The sequence below is a fragment of the Diplotaxodon limnothrissa genome, linkage group LG15, assembly GCF_057381915.1.
Source record: "Diplotaxodon limnothrissa isolate DT_005_m linkage group LG15, D_limnothrissa_male_GT1.1, whole genome shotgun sequence".
Classification (NCBI taxonomy): domain Eukaryota; kingdom Metazoa; phylum Chordata; class Actinopteri; order Cichliformes; family Cichlidae; genus Diplotaxodon; species Diplotaxodon limnothrissa.
In genome coordinates, this window is record NC_140610.1 from 14,601,656 (window position 1) to 14,620,325 (window position 18,670).

The 18,670-nt window shown below is 39.1% G+C and overlaps 1 protein-coding gene across 1 annotated transcript; it reads right to left on the reverse strand.

Annotated features, from left to right (window-relative positions):
- Positions 1-281: 281 nt before the first annotated feature.
- capn3b (calpain 3b) lies at positions 282-16,271 on the reverse strand. The gene is made up of 23 exons (XM_085372564.1): positions 15,738-16,271; positions 11,983-12,052; positions 11,307-11,425; positions 9,564-9,697; positions 8,974-9,142; positions 8,522-8,605; positions 8,345-8,436; positions 8,117-8,194; positions 7,379-7,539; positions 7,086-7,255; positions 6,979-6,990; positions 6,618-6,826; positions 6,480-6,516; positions 4,564-4,587; positions 4,285-4,371; positions 2,223-2,297; positions 2,084-2,141; positions 1,941-2,005; positions 1,687-1,755; positions 1,529-1,607; positions 1,251-1,367; positions 981-1,039; positions 282-668 (listed from the first exon to the last, which is right to left on the reverse strand). The coding sequence occupies exons 1-23, from the start codon at positions 16,053-16,055 to the stop codon at positions 642-644; spliced, it is 2,313 nt and encodes a 770-aa protein (XP_085228690.1). The 5' UTR covers positions 16,056-16,271; the 3' UTR covers positions 282-641.
- Between the last annotated feature and the right edge of the window lie 2,399 nt (positions 16,272-18,670).

The window sequence follows — 18,670 nt, forward strand, 5'->3', positions numbered from 1 at the left end:
GATCAAAGATGATGCAGCAGAAGCAGAGATACTGTATTTCTTTGACACATAGCTGAACCGCCATGATTTTATTCATGTAAAGCCTCAATTCTCCTGCTTATTATTCCTTTATTTTGTTAGCTGACTTTTGGTCATTTTCACATTTCTGACTGTAACTCTTGGAAATGTTCTGTTTCCCTGTTTAACTTTGTTCTACATCACATATTTGAAACCAGGCTGTCCAAAGACTCTCCAGCAATCTTGTATAATAAAAGTCACGCCTTAATTTTAGTACAGTATGTATTTTATTTTGTTTAATACCTACTGTATGTGTACATCAATAAAATTACAACAAATAATCACAGTGTTTGCTTCCACTTTAAAATAAAAGCATTGATAGCCACATATTCTTTACGACTTAACAACAAAGGGAAATTCTGCATCTGTGCGTGTCTGTTTACATTTCACATTAACATCTGGTGTAACCTGGTTATCAGAGCTCAGAAAACCTACTTCTTATCTGTTTTAATATTTAAAAGATTACAGGAATAAACCTGACCATTAAATCTGAATCTAGAGGAAATTGGAGCAATGACGAGCTACGTCGTGGTGAAGTTTATTCCAATCTCACGTGATGAGTCGCCAACTGACATGGACATGATCTATGAGTACATCGTCAGCTGAAGCCACTGTAAAGAGAATAAAAGAATTATTGTCATTTACTGTAGCACAGCAAAAGCCACATTGATGATACCATTTCTGTGTTTTGGTTTTTACTGTGTGACTCAAGTCAGCAAAAAAGATATTAGAAACACCCTTCAGGGAAATGTAGTTTTCACTCTGTACATGGTACACTTCTCGATTTCTGTAGTTCCAGGCTTTTCCCCCCTCATTTTATTCCTACTTTAAGTTTTATTCTTTACAAGGTCACAAATGACCTAAATAGGACCAGATTAAGTTATGGAACGAGGCACAGAACGGCAAAAATAAGAGTGTCTTACCTCCAGCACGTTGAGCTTGATTATTCCATCTCCATCTTTGTCAAAGGCACTGAATGCTCCTATAAGAGACAACAGATTATGGAGCTGGGTAACTTTTCAACCACTCAGAGCTTTAAAAATACATTAATTCATTCTGTAAGATAATTAGATTCAGTAAAGTAAATTTAATATCACTATATCATCATAACAATGTCTTAAATCTGTCAAATAGGCTAATAATCAGTCCTATGCAAGTGTTTTTGGCACCAGATGTGTGTGGTCTGTACTTACTGAACATGCCTTCTAGCCTCACAAAGCAGCAGATGTAACTATCAAAATCAATGTTCAGGCGTTCATCTGCATAGCGCATGGCTATGATGTCATACAGTTGTTTGTTGAGTTGAAACCCTGATATGGAGATAAAAAATATATATTTAAATATGTAAATTACATCATTCTCACATTAAACTGGAACGCACAGGCAAGGAGTGCATTGGCAAAATATGTTAATTCTAAAAAGAAATAATAATTATTGTGCTACAAATGAAAAATCTGTTTTTTCTGCTCACCTGCATCATTAACAGCATTCCTCATGTCGAAACTACTGATAGACCAGGTTTTATCTTTGTCGTAACGTTTGAAGATGAGCTGCAGACCCAAAGTCGGACAATCAGATAAAAACATATCAAGCATGAGCAGACATCAGCTGTGGTTAAAGCTATCCTACCTGCCAGTCCTTGATCTTTTTCCACAAGTGTTTGAACTCCTGCAGATTCAGCTTTCCTGTCCCATCAGTCTGAGCACAAAAGCATCAGTCATGGAAACACCTGCTACGTACTGTTCAACCCAACTGTTTTACTTTGACTTTCCAGAATAAAGTATTTACATAAGGTGCAATGTTCTGTTCTGTTACTGGGAAACTGGGCAAACAGTAGAGTTATGTGCACGCAATCCTCTAATTGAAATCAGTTGAAAGGATACGTCCATTAAGGCGATCATACTCCGACACGTCTCGAGGCTGAAACCTTCTGACTTTATGTTATTATCTGTGGAAAAGCACAGCTCAGTGTGAATGCCGAGCACGCTGGCGGCAGCTGTAATCGCAATCTTTTCTGCGTACTCACGTTTGGAAAGCACGTTTTTTAAGATCGTTTTGAGTTCATTGGCACAGATCTGCATGTCCTGAGGGAGCGATGATTTGTTTCATATTAGCCGATGAGAGTCTTTATAGTGTTGTCCTCAAACTAACTGTGCAATACTCACATCACCAGCAATCTGTTGGTAAATAGCCCTGAACTGCTTTTCCTCGTCGGTTTCCTCAGGTTGGAGAAGTTTCCGCTGAAGCAGAGAGGAAAGAAATTATTTACAAAGACAGGTTCACAAAAAGAAACTGCGAAGACTTAGAAACGTGAAGGAAAGAAACACTGATGAACTTTGCTGTGCAGCAGTAACTAAAGATTAGAAATAAGGTTTCAAAGTTCGAATGCTTCTAACTCAAAGAGTCCAACACCTGTAGTTGTGGAAGAAGAAAGTTTTCACAGGAATCTGTGCAGTCCCATGAAAAACTAAAGCATGGCTGATTCAGTCACTTGTAGAACTGCACAATAACCTGAAGTAATCATTTTCTGTATGACTTTATGAGTCTTTACAATGTTGGGTCAGTTCATTGGGGACATTTGTGCACAGGACCTCGATTCTTTTCTTTTTCAGTCATTCTGTTGTAGATTTGTTGTTGCACGACCCAGTTTCAGCTTTCGGCAGCTGTTGACGGATGGCCTCACATTTGGATCTAGAATACTTTGGTATACACAGGAGTTTATGGTTGACTCAATGACAGCAAGGTGTCCAGGTCCTGTGGCTGCCAAACAAGCCCACATCATCACCCCTCCCTCAGCATGCTTGGCAGTTGGTATGAGGTTTTTGTGTTGATATGTTGTGTTTGGTTTTCACTAAACGTGATGTCGTGCACCTTCACTTTGGTCTCGTCTGTCTAAAGGACACTCTTCCAGAAGTCTTGTGGTTTATTCAGATTCAACTTTCTGAGCCAAAGCTCTGCTGCCATGTTTGTTTTAGAGAATAGAGGCTTCTTCCTGACAACTCTTCCAGTTCAGTTTCTCTGAGCATTACCTTGGGGTGAACTTGGTGATACATCCACTCCTGGGAAGATTGTTGCATCGTATTGACACACAACAGAATTTTTCTCATCAGTAAACAGTCAAAACCTCTGATTTAAAGAGGTGCTCCCACTTTCTGATGATCAATTAATCAAGTGCATTTGATTACAAGCACCTAAAAGCACTAACAGTATACGTCGTTTCTGAGAGGACTGCAAAGAAAACTTTTTTACACGAGTTATGGATATAAGTTTTAAAACTTAAGTTTATATAGACATATAAGCGATCAAAGTGGCACCTTTGAGGAATTCCCCCTTTCATCAATTCATGACCCAATGCATGCGTCCAAATCAACAAAGACTGGTTTCACCAGAAGATTAAAGTACTGGAACGGCCCAGCCAGAGCCCAGACCGGACTCCACTACTGAGTCTGTGTTTGGCTTTGTGGGGAAATAATTGTGGATAATCTTCTTCCTGCCAGACAACGATTTTTCCTGATGTTCGAAGCAACAAAGTTGGGTCATTTTCAAAAGGTTTTCACTTGAAGATTTCACTTTAATTTCATACAGAACGCTGTACACTCAGTCAGTCTCTATTTGGTACTACTGTGCAGTATCATGTAGTCCAATACATCTTCTCTATCATAGGATGCATGTATAGCACTCATAATAATCAGTTGCTGCTGACATTGTTGTAAAAGTGTAAATCAAATTTCATATAAATTAATAAAGTCATATTTAAAGGTAGTGTTACACTAAAATATATCGACAGAGTGTTTTGCTTTGTTATTGTTGTTCTTGTGAGCAAGTCACAAAGTTATTTAATTACCATACTAACTGGTCTTTATAGGCATTATAAAGGGAAAGCAGGTGTATATATATATAAGGTGTAACATTAGAAAGGGGTTTTCATGGCTTTTATCAGTCTATTTAATCATTAAATGATTGGATGTGTTTCTCTATGATACCAGAGGAGAGCAGCATATGGGAAAAACAAGACTGCGGACAGCTAACATTAGAGTGTCTCTACAGGAAAACAGGTGCAGCTGAGTTACTTGAGCTCTACTGGCTTCAGACTCAATAGTTTTATTCCCAGTCATGTTATCTGATCCAGTAAAGATTGCATTTTGGAGTCATCAGTCACCAGGAAAATATGACAGACATGAGCTGTTTGCCATGTGACAGAAGACTCGCCACACCAAGGACATTTACCTTTGGTTTCTTCTTCTTCTCCCCCCGAATCGTGTCGTGCTCGATTTCTTTGCTGGCCAGTGCTCTATCTGACACAAATACAATAGGCTGACATGTAGAAAAGACAAAAAGAATTTAAAAAAAGAGTCAGTTTGCAGTAATCCCACTGGTCATAAACTCTACATTTAATATTGTGTCGGCAAACGCTTCTAATAGCTGACACGTGTTGGAAAGGAGCAGTGAAGAAAGAGCTCAGCAAAAAAGCAGCCTAACAATCCAACTGCTACAGACATTCATTACCTTTTCTTTCTGTTTCTTTTCTTGCTGGTGACCAATAAGACAAGGAGAGACAAAAAGATGAAATGAGATGAAATGGAGGAGGAAACACTTGGAAGTTCAAGTCTATTAGTTGGTCTGAGTACAGAACATATGCATCAGAACAAGCTAGGGAAAGTTCAAGAGTAAAGTTAATGAATATGTAAGACACAAAGCTGGGCTTTGAAATCAAATTCTAACCGACATTGCAGTGATCTGTAGGACATGCTGATCTGAAAGGCATATTAATGCAGACTTTAAACAGGTCATATTAGTGTCATATTCAGCCAGATATATGTATGTATGAATAAGAGGGTGGGCGGGGCCCTGCCACTTTTTGTTGGAGCAGCCAATTAGGAGCGAGTGAGGTTAAGTGGAAGGGAGCTTGTTTCATACAGTGGATTAACTGAAGGGGGTGCACCTAGGATACATGAGGGTTATTTTGAACCAAATATATGCAAAGCTACTTAAGTTGAGTCCAAGAATACGGAGTTGTATGTGAGCATAGTGTTAAAGTTAAATGTGGCATCTAATGACTGTCTGCTGCACTCCATGGAAAGATGAATTTAGTATTTTCATCCTTCTTGAAGCGGGATTTTCCCCCCAATATTCTTTATCTTTTCTACTTTTCATCTCTAGTGCTTTGGTGTAAGGAACTGAACCTGCATATTTGTATGTATGGATTAACAACCCCGTCTTTGTGTCCTTCATCAGAGTCCTTCAGTTATATTAAAACTCCCATAAAAAGGAAAAGAGGTGATCTCCATTTCCATTTTGTACAAAAGAAACAATTAAAGAAGATATAGTATGGTTTACACTTCCCCAAACAGTCAATACACTGTCACAGCTGAGAAAGTCCAGTATCTTCATTAACTGAGTGCAAGTATGATGAGGGAGTTGAGTGCTACAGTAAGGATGTGATGCAACCCCAACTAGCAAATTTGGCACTGTATAAATAAATAAACAAAATTGAATAGATGTTTCTGAAATACACTCACCAGCCACTTTATTAGGTACACCCATTCAACTGTTTGTTAACACAAATCAGCCAGTCATCGTGTACATTTCTTCAACAGCAGCAGAAGAACAGGAAACCGAGGCTACAGTTTGCATAAGCTCACCAAAATTGGACAACAGGAGATTGGAAAAAATTTTGGGTGGTCTGAGTCTCAATTATGGATGGTTGGGTCAGAATTTGGTGTAACCAACATGTAGGCACAGATCCATCATGCCTTGTATCAACAATTCAGCCTGCTGGTGGTGGAATAATGGTGCGGGCACCTTTTGGTCTCCTTAGTACCAAAAACATTTAACTGCCAGAGCCTACCTGAGTATTGTTGGTGACCATGTCTATTACTTTCTGACCACAGTGTATCCATCTTCTGATGGCTGTTTCCAGCACAGTAACATGCCATGTCACAAAACAGGGGCAGTTATAGCTCAGTAGGTAGAGTGGTGGCCCCATGATCGGGGGTTCGACTCCACTGAACGGTTACCCCGAGGTACCCCTGAGCAAGGTACCGTCCCTACACACTGCTCCCCAGGCGCTGCCTTATTACATTATTAAACTCAGATAATCTCAAACTCGTTTCTTGAACATGACAATAAGTTCACTGCACTCAAATAGCCTCCACGGTCCCATGATCTCAATCCAATAGAGTACCTTTGGGATGTGGTGGAACGGGAGAGTCCTATCACGTGTGCAGCTGACAAATCTGCAGAGCAAAAAGGGTACAACCTAGTACTATGAAGGTATACCTAATGAAATGACCGGTGAGTGTGTGTGATTAAAACACAGGTTTCTAAACAGGAAAGATAAACCAGCCTTTCAGTTTACAGTCCACTGCAATAAAAGCAAGAACATATTTTAACCCCACTGCTTCTAACATTACGCTGCAAACCTGCGTTTGATCTGATCCAATCGTAGTCTCTGCCTCCCTGTGGAGAAAAGCAAACATACCTCAGCAATGCTGCCTTTCTACATCTTGTAATTTTAAAAGCAATTTGGCTCTCAAGAAAAACACGATAGTAACCCTTACTCTGATGTGCTCTGCTTCTCAGAGAAGACCCTGAGGATGAACTCTCCTTCTTCGTGGGGTTTAAAGATTGTGGGGATGATGACGTACTCACCGGGAGGCAGACAGAAACGCTCCGTTACCTCCCGCAGGTTAATGTAACTCTTGCATTTTGCCTTGGAGGCTGTGTAGAGGAAGAAGTCCTTCTGCAGATGTTGATTCTGCCCACACATCTGTGAACAGGGTTGTAGAAATGGTGACTTGTTAATGATAGCAATAAGAAATATTATAATGTATTGTAACTTTTCTTTCCCCCCTTTTTATACAAGTGAAACCTCTCTTGGGGATACAAGCAAATAAAGTGAAAGATGCAAGATCATTATACCTCCTTCGGCACCTGCAGAGACACAAAAGAAGTTAAATATCAGGTTAACTTCTCAAATCCTGGACACGTGTGTACTTTCTGAAGAAAAAATGAGGTGTGATCACTACCTCGTAGATGGAAAAGCCTATGGTGAGAAATTTGGCCCCTTGATGGCGCTGCATCCTTCGACCTTTCTGCATCAGTGCCACGACAACAGTGCAGGCCACCTGCTCGTCATCCGGGTCATCGTCCTCCTCATACAGCTGCAGACGATACTGAGGGTTTGTCCAAAACGTGTCTGTAAAATACACAAAGTAAATATGCAGCACAGATTCATATAAACACGAATTATGTAAGTGAGAGTTTTTACAATATTGTCTTTTAAAAGTATGAAAGCTGATCCAAAAAGAACAAAGCCTACCTGGGAAGTTCCTACAGCCACCAGCAGAGCTTCCTCTCACCCAGCGACCCTCGTGGACCGACACTGTCCAGGTGTTTCTTTCATCCCCCTGCAGCGTGTCGGGGGTCAGGTTGCACATCTCCAGCTTGCTGAAATTCTTCTTGAAATCAGCAAAGGACATCCTGAAGTGAAACACAAAAGAAGTAAAAATAAAAAAGGTGCTTGCTGAGTAAATACAGTCACTAGGTTCATCATTCCCTCACAATGCAATGCAAACAAATGGTTCTCAAGTAGGAAAATGTTAAGTAAACAGTGGCAGAACAACTCCAAAGAGTTTTACAGATATTTGAGTACAGTTAAATACATTTAGCATTCACCTAGGTTTTATTGGCTTTTGAAATTTGACTGTAGTATTATACTGTAAAAAGTTAGAATTTGTATCTCTTTGCAGGTTCATTTTGTAGTGAACAAAACTGCTTGGTGGATGGGTTTTGCTATTTATAGGTTTTTATCAGTAGTGGGGCAACAAAGAGGCCATGCACGGTGGCAGTTGAAAAGTCATTCTATGTACACTGATATCTCAAAGTCACCATAAGGTGTTTGACGCTAAGCTGTGATTTGAGCTGAACACTAACAGTGATGGTAACTATATTATACTGTAGTAGGAACTTCTCACAAAACTGTGGATGAAAGATTTCAAAAAAAAAAAAAGTTAAGTCATTATAGACAAAAAGGTGTGTGGGAAGGTGTTTCACTCACCAGAACTCACTTGCCTCTATGGTCTGTTTTTTCAGGTTTTCTCTGTCTGCAGCGGAAATTGTCGACCACTCCTTTGAACTGTGGAAAGATCAAATTTCCTAAATACAAACTAAGCAAATAGGAGACACTATTTTTTTAATTATGCTGGCAAGTGGTGAGACCTCCACTACCACCATGTCTTACTTAAGGGTGATATGCTGCGTTATTTAAGAGTAAAAATATACAAACTTTGCACTCCAGGGTCCTTTCCAGAGCACAAAACCCCAGGGATTGCGCAAACGAATCAGGCGAATTCTTGTGTCCTTTGAAACCTCATCACACTTGCAAAGAAGCAGGAAAAAAAAATAACCAAAAAAATGCCTTGTCCACCAGACGATGTGCATTTACATGGATGTCTCACTCTACCTCCTCCAGGCTTATGATGGAATAGGCATGACCCCTGACCAGCCCCTGCTCAGTCCGACTCTCCAATTCACTCTCTGAAGAAACCTGACAGACAAAGCATACATCATATGTTTTATTATTAGACTCCATAGTAGCTTTGACTGATTCACAGTTCAAAATAATCCTTGTTTATCCTATACTTGGTATTGTTGTGGACACTCAGTTTATTCCCTGTCCGAAATAAGTCATTTTAACTCTAAGCCATTTTAAGCCAATAACAGCAAAACAGCAGGTGGGTGGGGCTGCGTGCCTGAGAGTTACATATGACATATATATGCTCTCTTTGACAGAGCTGAGGGGAGGGAAAAAAATGTAGAAAACTTTGTGTGAAATCTGTGCATTCTACTTGCTAACACTTAAAATGAAATGAAAGAAACATGACAAAGAGTGATGCTTTAACCTCAAACACATACATCTATGGAGCAGCCCATCAGTGAGCCTCTCTCCAGTGCATTCTTCATGATCTTGTAGAGCTCTGTGGGATCATCAGACAATTCAAAGTACTCGGTAACTCCACCTGTGAAATCCTCCATGGCTTCCAAAGTGTTCCCTCCTTTCAGTGCCTCATAAGACCCGTGCAACCTGAGAGAGAGGTCGATCATACTGGTCAGTGTGCTGACATGTGTGTTCTCCGGGGCTGATACTTTTCACACAGCTGGCTGTCAATTCGGGAAATATGAGGACGCTCGAGGTGTGTCACAAATCAGTGTGAGAGTACACTGCAAAAGTACATACGGCTCAGTAACACAGTTCATAATTGGTTGCTAAATCGCAGTTTAAGACTGAGATTTGTTGTTCAGACTAAAACTTTTATTGAAAAACCTCAATTTGCGTTAAAAACACCTGAAACAGTTCAATGCCAGACTTTTTTTCAATAAGAAGAAACAAGAACTGTCGTTCGGTGTATGGACTGGAAATCTGAACCACGCTGAACAGCAACGCATGTCAGATGACGGTGTGCATGACTGCTTGACTGCATGGGACATTAATAGGCTCTGCTTACTTGGCATAAGCTTTTTCCAAAAGAGCGCTCCAGAACTCGTTCTTTCTGAAAGACTTTGTGAAAACCAGCTGGTTGTTGCAGGTGGGAATGCGGTCGTCCACGACGACATCAATCCACTCGCCATAACGCCAGAACTGAGTGTGGAAACGACAGAGAAAATCATTGATGACATGGCAAAGTATTTTTACCATACAAGGAAAATAGCTCGCCATCCACAACATGATTGATTTATTTATCAATTTTAAGTAAGGCGAAACAACTGATAACTTTTCATGTGACATGTGAAAAACATCTTTTAAACTTTTATCATCAGCTCAAAATGTGTTCTATGCCCTGGACTACTGCAATTCATTGTTTTCAGGAGGTCCAAAAATCTCCCTGAAAAGCTTTCAGTTAATCCAAAATGCTCCAGACTGAGTACTGACATATAACTGACATATAGGGACTATAAAGAGAGCATATTTCTCCTATATTGGCTTCCCTTCATTGGCTCCCTTTTAAATCCAGAATTGAATTCAAAATCCTGCTCCTCACATACAAGGTCTTAAATTAACAGGCCCCAGCTTATCTTAATGACCTTTTAGCACCATATCACCCCATTAGAGCACTTTGCACTTGTTGTTCATAGAGTTTTCAGGCCCCTCTTCTATGGAGTCAGCTTCCAGTTTGTATTCGGGAGACAGACACTATCTCTATTTTAAGATTAAGCTTAAGACTTTCCAACAATTGCATATAGTTAGGGCTGGATCAGGTGACCCTGAATCCTCTCTTAGTTATGCTGCAATTGGTGTAGGCTGCTGGGGGACTCCCATGATGCATTAAGTTTTTTCTTTTCAGTCACCTTTCTCACTCACTATGTGTTAACAGACCTCTCTGCATTAAATCATACTTGTGATTAATCTCTGTCTCTCTTCCACAGCTTGTCTTTTATCCTGTTTTCCTTCTCTCACCCCAACTGGTCACGGTAGATGGCCCCGCCCCTCCCTGAGCCTGTTTCTGACCGAGGTTTCTTCCTGTTAAAAGGGAGTTTTTCCTTCCCACTGTCGCCAAAGTGCTTGCTCATAGGGCGTCATATGATTGTTGGGTTTTTCTCTGTATGTGTTATTATAGGGTCTACCTTACGATATAAAGCGCCTTGAGGCGACTGTTGTTGTGATAAAATTGAATTGAACTGAATAAACATGAAGCAAAAATTCTGTCTGAAAAAAGGCATCAACATTTTTCATTTGACAGAAATATCTGTATATCCTTCATCATATCATGTTTCACATTAATAGATACTATAGTATAATTCCATGTTGAGATATTTGGACTTTTTAAAAAAGGTTTTATTGTCATCTACTCAAATGTGATTTTGAGTTACGTCTTTAAAATTTTATAACACTTTATAACACTGTGTTTATTCAAATATGTTTTTGAGGCAAACATTAAACGTTTTACCCCATTGTATTCATTTTAAAGACTGAGCTATGAGTGAACATATTCACAATCAGGTTATTAACACTAAATACACTCAACAAAACCAAACCAAGGCGCATTTTTACACTTTATCCAAGAACATAAAAATGTATTTATAAAAAATTACTCTCCCACTGACCAAACGATCATAGTAAAAAACTAATATATCGAAATCTGAAATACTCTTTGACATATGTTTTACTTGGTTTTCCTTTTACTATAAATTTGACACACATAAAATGGTTTTCTGTTAACAGCACGATGCCCAAAATGTCACATTTCAACCTGGAAGTGGAAGATGCCGGCGTAGTTTTCGGTGAAGCTCTGGTCCGGGGGAATAACTCTGTACAGCAGCTTCTCGTTCAGCGTGAGACAGGCGATGGCAGCCAGCAGCCAGCAGTCACCTGTCGACAACAGATTGATGAGCTGTGATTTCATCCAAACAAATTACTTCACAGGGTAACAGAGTTGTCACACACCAAATTGCTGCAAGTGTCAGAATTCGAACTCGAACTCAGGCTCGAGGTCAGTAATTGTTCAGCATGCTCACTTGCCCCATAACCAATATAAAATCAGATGCAGATGAAACTGACACTTACACTGCTCGACTTAATGCTTTCAGGCTCTGGTAGCTGTTTTGTTTGATGTCATCCCTTTTATAAAAATTAGTTAGAGGCAGGGCTTTTGATAGTAAACTATTTGCACTGCCAATTTAGAATCACTAATTAACCTATTAATTAAAACCATGCATGTTTTTGGACTGAGTACCCGGAAAGAATCCGCACAAACATGAGGAAAACATGCAAACTCCACACAGAAAGGCCCCAGCTGGAGCTTCTTGCTATGAGGCGACAGTGCTAACTTAACATACAGGCTTAAAAAAACCACTGTAATGTCTTTTCAAAAGAGTGAAATGTGGGTAAAATCACTTTTTTGAAAGCGCAGACAGTTCAGATGTTACCTAATTCTCCCTGACAGATGTCTGTTCTGTTGGCTCCATCTATGATGAACTGGGGGTTTTCACAAATTTCCTGGAAGACAAAAAACGTCAGGAAGGGAATTTTTAAAAAAAATATGTTATGAAATCTCAGTCGTTTCACATTATGAAAGTAATTATGTACTTTTTCATTTAACCAAAGGATGTTCTCCATGACATAATGCATTTGTTATGTGTCAGCAGATGACGAAAATGACTAAAAGGCAGAATAATTGTTCTTTCCGTGGAGAATCGGTATAGAATCTCAATTGTTATATTTTCTTCATCCAGGAAGTGAAACTCTTGAGATTAAAAATCTCTTTTGCAACACTTCCTGCGTCCTGACAGACAGTTACCCCGTGAGAAACCTGAGCACCAAGAGAAAACCCAGGACTTTCTTTCTTTGCGCCACTTTTCCTTTGGTATCAAACTGCATGGAAAAAGTTGGCTTTGTATATAAAACCAGAAACTTTGGTTCCAAGTTATTTGTACAGATTAAGCTCCTGATTATAATGTAACGGATACCAGACAAAGGTTCTGTACGGCTGTTTGTGTTCATACAACTTTAATATCTGCTTTCAAACATCAGATTTATGTTTATTCAGTAATTTGTATCACAAAATTATTTTTTGACATCAAATTATTTTGATCCCAGAGTTTTGTTATGTATGTTTAAATATACGATATATTTTATACATGTATAAATCTGTAATGATTTTCAAACCTGTTATTTAAAAGCTTAGGGAGAGGGTGGCAAAAGCTTGGAAAAATAAGTGGTACTAAAAAGAAACAGCTGGGGAAACATTTTGCAATTAAATAGTTTATTTGGCAACAGGTTAGTAATATGACTGGTTTAAAAATAACTTCTTAGAGGCAAAGTTTCTCCAGAGTAAAGGGCAAAGCTTCACCAATCTGCAAAGAAAACTGAATTCACGAATTGTGGCACAATTTTAGAATAATACTCCAAAATGTAAAATTGTGACAACTTGGAATATTTCATCATTTAAAGTGAATAATATCATCACAAGGTTCAGAAACTCTGGAGAACTCTGTGTATCAGAAAGGCTGAAAATCAGTATTGGATGGTCATAATCTTTGGGAACTGAGGCAGCACTGCACGATTCTGGCATGGGAATCACTTCCAAAAATCTTTGAATGTGGACACAGTTCATTCTGCAATCCGCAAATGCTTTGTGATGCAAAGAAGAAGCCATGTATGAACATGATCACATCTAGAAATCTCATTTAAAAACGACTGAAACAAACTGAAAAACTGTTCATCTCTGAATCTACGATCGTCTCTGAACTCAGCCTGTGCATCTGAAAAGGCACTATCAGTGCTGAAAGGTATATACGGGTTTTAGAGTGACATGTGCTCCTAACGTCTATTCAGAGAGAGCCTTACTTATTCCAGAAACACAATGGTAAACCACATATTGTGTCTATTAAAAAGCACAGCTTCGTAAAAGAAAAGTCCCTGTGCTGAACCTTTTCAGAATTGGGTTTGTAAATATCCGTCTCCTCAACTCTTCTCTCCTCGTGTCATTTCCTCACCTCTTTTGGGACGGATTAAGGTCTTTAGTTGAGGAGTTTCAAAGATTTGAAGCTTGTGAAATGATAAAGGGGATTTGTCCATCCTGACATGCTGCCCTGGTTTGCTTTCTGTTTTTACCAAACTTCTCATGGTTAGATTTCAGATTACCGCTTCCCCAACACTCAATTTATTTGCAATATAAAATATATAAAATATAAAAGCTTATATTTCTGTTGATGGAAAACTAAAATCTGGATTTACAACTGAAAGCAAGTGATGTAATGCCTTCTGCCAGGTCAGGTTTTGGAACCATGAGACGCCCTCTGCATTCACTTCATATTTACATGGAAGCTCCTGTTAGAGGCCCTCTGGTATAAAAGACCTCACCTCATAACTCCTGATTACAAATGTATTTGTAAAACAAGGCGTTGTTGTCCAGACTGTCTACTATAATGAATATTCACACACATATACATACATGATTTCAGCATTTGACTTAAGTATGAATTATGCTGTGGGTCATACATCTCCATTGTATAATACAGCCTGTGACTAAGGCCGTAATTCCCCTGAATTAAAATGGAAAATGTATTTTATTTGAAATTACAAAATATTTAGATTTGGTACACAGAATATAATGTAAGCAATTTTTAGTAGTGTGCAATTTCATAGTAATTTTGAAGAAAAACAAACTATTTTTCCCCATTTTACATCATAAAATATAAAAATGCAGTTTCATGTTCCTGATTTAAAGCACCCTCCACAGCTGACCCCTGTGTGGCATTCAAGTATCACTGATCTCAGCTGAGTGTCTCACGCTTCATTGGTGAAACTTGAAGCAGCAATCAGCCTTCGTGTTAGTGTTATACTGAATTTACAAAGCAGGCATTTAAGAATGAGATTAGCGAATAATGTTGGGTTGAAAATTATTTTCTTATGATTTAATGAAAATGTAAAAAATATATCATACCATCATGCTGAAAGGAATAGACAGAGCCATATGTATGCTGTTCATACAGGTCAGTGATGATGCAATACATATATGTATTTATTTATTTCTATTTAACACCTTTTATAATCTTGCACCCGGGTTTTTAAACAACTTTTTATCCTAACTTTTGATTTTCTTTTCATTTTTATCATACTTCCGTCAATTTTGTGTAATGGAATCGAATGCCTTTGTACAACACTAAAAAGCGTTGAATAGGAAAAAAAATGTAATACTTCCACTTTGTTGTGGTTTTAACTCCACTTCCTTTATCTGATATCCTATATTACACTACAGATTTCAATTTTTTTCTTCTTTTTGTTCGCTCATCCAGCCAAAGGATCGATGAGCTGATGTCATGGCGAGGCATCAACTGTCCACAAATCTGTCCGCCCACAATTGACAAGAACTAGGTGTGTCACGAAGTGTAACAGTTTAAAGCTCTTAAATCCATGACACATACCACAATGTGGTTTTTTGTGCATATTTCCAGCCTGTACATGCTATGCAGGGTAAGAAATATGGACACTGTAGCTCATAAAGCATTTATATTATGACGGAAACATTAAATATGCTAAAGCAAAAACAGCTGATTAGCAAGGCGTCCAGTTGAATCCACTGATTTATTTACTATGTAAAGATCCAGGTGGTCAGCTTACATTTGTGAGCTAATATTTGGAATAATTCAAAAAGAGCATTTTACATTCTGGCATTGATTCATAAGTTTTGTGTAACAGGCAGGACTTTTCTCATCGCTGCTTCTGCCTCTTGGTGTTAATGTCTTTCTCAGTGTGTTTGCATGTAACGCGAACATGTCTGAATACCTTTTGCCAAATGCCACTTTAACGACTGCCAATCTGACTCATTTATCGCCAAAGGCAAACGCCCTGGAAAAGTATCAAACCCTTTTGGGAGTGTGCATCATAAAAATATGAACCCCCGAGGTCAATGCTGAGTTGCTAGTTTGAATCCCAGCACCAGCTGAGTGCGACCCTCTGCGTGAGAGTCACAGCTGTCTGTGATTGTAGAAGGTGATAACCGAGCGCAATGCGTGAGCCACCATGCAACCGTCTGAACCTGACACTCCAGCCATGTGGTGTGGAGGAAGTGATAAGGTACACAGATTTAAGAGAAGCACCTATGTAAACATGTAAGAGACTCATTCGCATTATGTGCAACTTGGCCCAAACGACACGATCCCTGAAGACTGGCACTCACCGACGGACGTTTCCATTCAATCTTCATTGAAGGTTTCCTACTGTAGAAAAGTGAGGAGTCATCTGCAGGGAACAGAGGGTCTTCAAACATAACATTCTTCTCCACATATTTGTCTCGCAGCTCCAGAAAGGTCTTAAGACGCTTGGCATCTTTGACAGCTTCATTCCTGCTGAGAATTGCTGAGTAGATGGAGTTTGACCCTGCATTTGGGTACTCAGCTTTGGTATCCAGCTGGAGAGATGTCTCAGTTTCATAAAGCACTTTCACCTTTGTTTCTTCAACGAGAAGCACTTTGCCGTCTTGTTTCTCATCTCCCATCTTGTTAGTGAACTCCTTGGCCTTTCCTCGGCTCTCTCAAGTGCAAAACGGGAACTCTGTTGCACAAGAAGCTTCAAAATAGCCCCAAAAACGTTCTTGTAACCTCCCTGATTCCAGTGCTCACTTTTAGTTCCTTTATTTAATAAAAAGTGCTGTCATGGGTCATGGGCAGCCACCAGTCTTGCTCTCACACCAGCACTCACTGTTGTGTCCCTGGAGCTCATTGAACCTAATTATAGACCTTTTAAAAGAGGGGCGGGGGCTTCTCAGAGGGAAACTCTGACCCTGTCCTAACATTTCCAAGTCACAGTGAGAGGTTAAAAAGGGTGGTCCATATTCTAAAAGAGCTTAATCAATTTTTTTTAAACTTTTGACAAGAAAATCTGCAATGTGGGTCAAGATGAGACTAGAAAATAAGCTGCTACTATAGTCCTCATGCCACTTCCTAAAAAATATTAATTGAATTGTTGGTTAGTCCTTTTTATAATGTACAGCTTGATAATTACTACTTTCATACAACAGTCAAAGATACACTCACTGGCCAATTTGTTAGGTACGCCTTGCAAGTACCTGGTTGGACCCTCTTTTGCCATCAGAGCTGCATTAATTCTTCATGGCATAGATGAGACATGGTGCTGGAAACATTCCTCAGAGACTTTAGTCCATATTTACATGATAACATCACACAGTTGCAATGTGAGGAGAGATGTGAATCTCCTCTTCCACCACATCCCAAAGGTGCTATATTGCATTGAGATCTGGTGACTGTGGAGGCTATTATAGTGCAGTGAACTTATTGTCATGTTCAAGAAAACAGTTTGAGATCATTTGAGCTTTGTGACATGATGAGTTATCCTCCCGGAAGTAGCCAGGTAGATGGGAACACTGTCATCATAAAGGGGGGGACGTGGTCAGTAACAATACTAAGGTAGGCTGTGGTGTTGAAATGATGCTCAGTGGGTGCTACATTGTTTTTCCAGTCTTCTATTGTCCAATTTTGGTGAACGTGAACAAATCTGATCTGCTTCAACGTTGTATGTTTTGTGTTCTTCAATGATGTTCTTCTCTATATCTTGGATGCAGTGACTGGTTATTTGTGGTTATCTGACACCTCAAAGCGCTCTGGGAATACTCTTTCTGACCTCTGACATCAATGAGGCATTTTTACCCAAAAAACGTTGCTCACTGGATATTTTCTCTTTTCCAGACCATTCTTTGTAAACGACAGCGATGACACCAACAACCAGGCCACAATCAGAGTCACTTAAATCATTTCCCATTCTGATGCTGAGTTTGAACTTCAGCAGGTCATTGTCAGCATGGTAAATCAGTTAGTTACACAGGTGTACCTAACAAAGTGGCCAGTGAGTGTAATTAAATTTACATACATCCAGCCAATGGGCAGTGAGGAAGAATTATTCTGGAATATTTCTGTGAATTTAGAGTTCACATTTTTTGTAACTTTATCTTACCTTGAAACCACAAAATATTAAAAATGCAGCATAATACTACACAAATATCTACATATCGACAGAAAAGGCTGTTATACTATCTATAAATAAATATTTAATGCAGACTCTACAATATTTTGGATTTAATACCTTTACACAAACCTAATTATGTACAACACAAAGTCAAAAGTCAGGAGGTAAACATTTTCAATTAAAAAACAAATTAAGTGGTGTGTTCTGCTTGAATTTGGACTCAATTTAAACCCAGTTTAATTCAACATTAGTCGTGTAGACTGAAAAGACACCTAGCGGTAAAACAAACGCAATAACACTGACTTCCTTGTGAATGGTTTTATTTGGCTGACAAAGACAACCATTCACCGGCATTCACTATTCAGTTGGCCTACATGTCTGTCAGTCAATGCCCATAACAAATACAAAAAGGAAGGCCGTTAAACACTGGTTGCCAGGTCTGAGAGAAACACGCTTTCCCCCCCAGTCCTTTAATAACGAAGCATTATGACATTCATGCCTTCTAAATCTTCTTCTTCATTTGTGGCTCCCTTTACATGAATAAATCAAACTGATTATGTTTAACTGTCTTAAAATTATCAGGTAAAATGATGGCCTACCAAATCAAATATTGCAAATTTGACTTATTTATCATTTTGACTTTTGGATACAAATACTTAACTTCTTGCTGGATATTTTCTGACCATTCTCTGTAAACCCCAGAGGTAGCTGATTTGGAAAATCCCAGCAGATCCTGAAAACACTCACTTAAACAGTCTCTTAAATCCCCTTCTCCCCATTCTGATGCTCAATTTTAACTTGATGATAATGATAAAGACTTATTGCTAATCAGCCCAAAAGCTGTACTGTACCAAGTGTGACACAAAAAAATTATGTTTAGGGGGAAATTCATTTTTCACACGTCCCGTTTTTGTTTTTCCTTTAGTAAATCATCACTTAAAAGACTATGTTTTCCCCTTTTTTGTGTAATTTTGTCTGCTATTAAAATCAGCTTGATTTTTTAACAGTGAAGTGGGATAAATGTACAAGAAGAAGGCAACACCGTGTAAGTTACGTGGGAACGATCTGAACTCCCGAGAAGGGGGATTCAAAGCATTGTATCTGGCAACCCACAACGGCTTTGACGTGCCC

Excerpts from the sequence above, each read along its gene's own strand:
- capn3b (XM_085372564.1), bottom strand. The coding sequence starts at position 16,055 with ATGGGAGATGAGAAACAAGACGGCAAAGTGCTTCTCGTTGAAGAAACA. Across the intron at positions 12,053-15,737 it reads TTGAATGGAAACGTCCGTCG|GAAATTTGTGAAAACCCCCA; the intron begins GTGAGTGCCAGT and ends TTTGTCTTCCAG. Across the intron at positions 1,608-1,686 it reads AAAAGATCAAGGACTGGCAG|CTCATCTTCAAACGTTACGA; the intron begins GTAGGATAGCTT and ends TTGGGTCTGCAG.